This window comes from Tasmannia lanceolata, unplaced genomic scaffold (assembly GCF_043159265.1).
Source record: "Tasmannia lanceolata isolate RefF3 unplaced genomic scaffold, GAP_Taslan_0.1 ptg000025l, whole genome shotgun sequence".
NCBI classification, from domain to species: Eukaryota; Viridiplantae; Streptophyta; class Magnoliopsida; order Canellales; family Winteraceae; genus Tasmannia; species Tasmannia lanceolata.
In genome coordinates this window covers 3,673,715-3,677,768 of record NW_027518702.1, presented here as the reverse complement: position 1 = coordinate 3,677,768, position 4,054 = coordinate 3,673,715, and the positions used below count along the sequence as shown (strand labels likewise).

At 42.5% G+C, this 4,054-nt stretch overlaps 1 protein-coding gene across 1 annotated transcript; it reads left to right on the top strand.

Annotated features, from left to right (window-relative positions):
- The first annotated feature begins 1,370 nt into the window (after window positions 1-1,370).
- Window positions 1,371-3,005, top strand: LOC143858274 (putative ubiquitin-like-specific protease 1B). The gene is made up of 6 exons (XM_077368923.1): window positions 1,371-1,756; window positions 1,850-1,937; window positions 2,022-2,117; window positions 2,233-2,448; window positions 2,525-2,622; window positions 2,706-3,005. Exons 1-6 carry the CDS (start codon window positions 1,371-1,373, stop codon window positions 2,854-2,856), a joined length of 1,035 nt encoding a protein of 344 aa, XP_077225038.1. The 3' UTR covers window positions 2,857-3,005.
- The last annotated feature ends 1,049 nt before the right edge of the window (window positions 3,006-4,054 follow it).

The window sequence follows — 4,054 nt, the reverse complement described above, 5'->3', positions numbered from 1 at the left end:
TTAATTTGGAAGGTCTGAAATTGCACAAGGCAATTTTGACCGTCCTCGTGCGATGTTGGATACCCAAGTCAAGGGCATTTCAAATAGGTGGCATATTACTCCCCTTTGAGGTAAGGGATTTAGCATTGGCATTGGGCCTAAGCTTGGTAGGAGATAGAATACGAATAGACTGGGATTCGACAGAGGAGGTCGAAGGTTGGAGGTTTTCCGGTGCTTGGGCGAGATTTAGTGAGATTGCAGATGTTATAAGGGCGGAGTCGAGATCGGATGAGATTGCATCCGTCCACGCAACAGTGAGACATTTGTTGCTGCTTCTGTGCTGCTGTGTTCTTTTTGCCCGAGCTGACCCTGTGGATCACAGGACAAAATCCTGTCTCTTCCCTTACTTAGGAGCAGAGACCGTGGGAAGAATTGCTTGGGCATACCCTGTGTACGACTTCCTGGTAGACTCATTGGATTCATATTCGAAAAACGGGAAGACAGGATATATCACCGGATGCGCTATTGTGCTACAGGTGAAGAGTACATATATTATATACATGATTACTCTTTTGTAAGTTTGGTTTTTTCTTCTCTAAAGGCTGACTGTCTGTCTTCATTCCAGGTGTGGCTCTTTGAGCATACTACCTTGTGGGCACCTTCAGCACCAGATGCACATCCACGCCTATTAAAGTGGATCACAGGGATCGATACAAGGCGGACTGACCATGCAGCCTTTATCAAACAGATCCGTGATGGGAGGCTAAAGAAGACCCAGGTAAGACCTAGAGCGTCTGTACTCCCCTAGTACTCACTTCTTGTAACCGAGATTAACTATTTGATTTCAGGTTGTGAGGTGCCTACTACCTCTTCCTCGAGAAGAGGGCCTGCTATCTTTCACGGCAGATGAGGCTGATACTGTGATGGGAGAGGTAACGAAAATGACTCTCTTTCTTGCATAGGGTCGTTATATTCAAGTTATCTAAATTTTCTGTATTGTTGATACATTTATAAGAAAGAAGCTTCTGCGACCGCCCCAACAGTTGAGGAATGCCTCCAAGACATTCGGATTTTAGAGGAAGAAACGATAGCGTCTCTGAGTGATATGTTACGTAAGGTACTGAATTTTAAGTCTATATTCAATTACTATATAGTACATTCTCTGAGTGATATGTTAATAATTTTCCATTTCCACTTTTCAGAGGAGCATACCTTTTAAGGGGAGGACAGGGAGAAAAAGAGATGTTGATAGGGAAGTGAAGGAAGACCATGTGTCTATAAGCAAGGCTGATTTTGATTTGTTAGTGGAGAGGGTTAGAGACCTTGAAAGGAGGTCAGTACGACATGAAAATGAAATAGCCGAGCTTAAGAGGATCATTGCCTCGGGTGGAATGGAGGCCGAATCACAGGATGAAGGAAAGGGGGAGATGATGGAAGGGGATGACGGAGGGGTGGCCGAATCGCAGGATGAAGGAAAGGGGGAGATGATGGGACGGGATGACGGAGGGGTGGTAGTCATCCCCAGCCACGATTCGTTGGAGGAGGAAATAAAACGGAATGTCATTTCCATCCCCGACAGTCCACTGAAACCTGTGGCAAAAGTGATTTGGAGTATTGAGAGAGGAGTGAGGCTGCGTTTGAGGAAAACTAAACCCTCTAAACATACTACTTCGCCGTATACGGCTTTCGGGACTAAGAAGGTCAATGATAAAGCATTGCTGGTGGCAGACCCGCAATGCCATCGGTTGCTCCCAAAGCTTCTTGCGCTTCCCCCAAGGTAAATTGGATTGAAGCCCTTTTCCAAAACTATCATTTGTAAATCCTAAACTATCTAACCTTTGTAAATCCTAAACTATCAGGTGTTTTGCAGCGAACGAGTTATACAGGTCAACGACGACTTCCTGTGTGCCGAGGACTTGGTTATCCTTAACAACCCCAATGAGTGGTTAAGTTCTCCGGTAAATAATTTGGTTATTTATGCTAAAGCTGAATTCTTTCACCATCGATATTTGTCTCAAATCTCTATATGTTATTTTACGTAGATTATGAATGTATACGCCGAATATCTAAACGTTCGGGACGAAAATAAAAGAAAGCCTGCAGAAAGAGCCTGTGTGGCCATTACTACCTTCCTCTATGTAAGAATAGATAGTTTTTCATTCCCAATCACAAGTTATTTTTTAGAGGTGGTTGTTCACAAGGTTTGAATTTGTTTTCGTCACTCCATTAACTTCTCTTGTATTATGTTTTTAGGATTGTCTAACTAGCAAAGACTACACTGGCGGAGATAGTCTTATGAAGTATGTGAAACGATTAAACGACTACCCGCCGGATACCCTAAAAAGAGTCTTATTCCCGCTGCATGTCCCTAACCATTGGATTCTCCTGGTCCTCGATATGGTGGATGAGAAGTTCTACATCTTCAACTCCTTGCGAGAGCAGATCTACTATAGAGATGTTCTACCATTGGTGAGTTCGGGTCCCACTTTCCTTCCTTATATTTCAATGTATATAAAATCCTTAGCTTGTATGGATTGTTTTATAGATACGATACCTTGAACGGCTATACATAAGTATGTGGGACTTCGATGTAAGCAAGTTTAGAGTGGTGGAAGTCGAGAAGAGGCCCTTACAACTCAACAGGTAATAAAGTTCACTTAAAATCAGTTTGGAAGTTTAAATTTATTGTGGAAGAGCGTGGTCGATGATGTGTTGTTGTTTTGCAGCAATGATTGCGGGCTGTTTGTGCTTAAGGAGATGGACTGCCTCGCACGTGACGTTCCGCCTGAGTTCAGTCAGGCAGATATAGCGCTGATGAGACGACAATTGTTTGACGATTTCTTAGAAGGCCGGTGTGGCACGGTTCTGAACTTGTAGGAGTTCATGAACAGGCAGGCTTGGCGAGGTTGAATTCCATTTGAAATGTAGGTTTGTAAGAAAAAATATCCTTGTAATGTTTATATGTGGGTAAAGGCTCGGAAGAATTCGAAATCGTTTTTGATATCAACATTGTATTTGGTTTGTCTTTTTCTACCAACCAGCAGAAAATGCTGTTGTAAATAAGATAGGCTTTACACGGATATGTAAGTGGTACACATTCCAACACGAAAACATCTCATCTCTGTTGTTCTATATGTGGATCTTATCAAATACATGGATGATGGTTTTTACTCTATAAATTTGTTTTAGATTTTGAGATCCAATGTAAGCCGAAAGTTGATTACTTCAGTCGGTAATAAATTTGTGACCAATAATCAGTTTTGATCCCAGAATTCCGTGGCAAAAAATCAGATGACAAATTGTGGGCAATAATCAGTGAGAAATTTGTGAAAACATTAAGCAAGGAAAAAAAATTCGTCGGAACCTTACTGCGGAATTCCGAAAAATGCTTCGGAATTCCGCTTTATTTCTCGGAATTCCGCAGTACCCATATCCCAAACGTCGACATTCGAGTTGCGTACTGCGGAATTCCGCTATTTTTCTCGGAATTCCGCACTAACCGAAATGACAAAAAAATGTCTCGGAATTCCGAATGTTTTTTTCGGAATTCCGAGTTTCGGAACAGGCGCGCATAAAGAGTGGACCGACTCGTTTTTCTCATTTTTGTTTCTCCCTTTTTCTCCTCCATCTCATTTTGTTTTTTATTTTTTTTCCCCTAAATCCACCATCCATACTCCCTCCATCCTCGATCCTCTTCTTCCTTACGAAACCCTACATTCCTCTCCTAAACCCTACCCACACCATTTTTCTTGAAACCCTTTCCTCTTTCTCTCATTTTTCCATCTTTTAGGTGTCCCTTCCTCTTCTTTTCCCCAATCTCTCCTCTCCATCCTACATGCAACCCGTTTTTCTTCCTTCTCCCCCCTTCTTTCGTCATATTCTTCCATTTAGGGCTTCAAATCCCTCTTTTTCTCTCTTTTCTTTCCTTCTCTTCAAACCCTAATTTTCCAACCATGCCTAGAACGAAAAATCCTAAGTTTGGCCGTTCCTCCGGCGGGGACGATGAAGGACCATCAAGAAAGAGAGCCAAGGCTAAAGCTCCGCTTCGGGAAACTGAGTTTATTTCCGATTCATA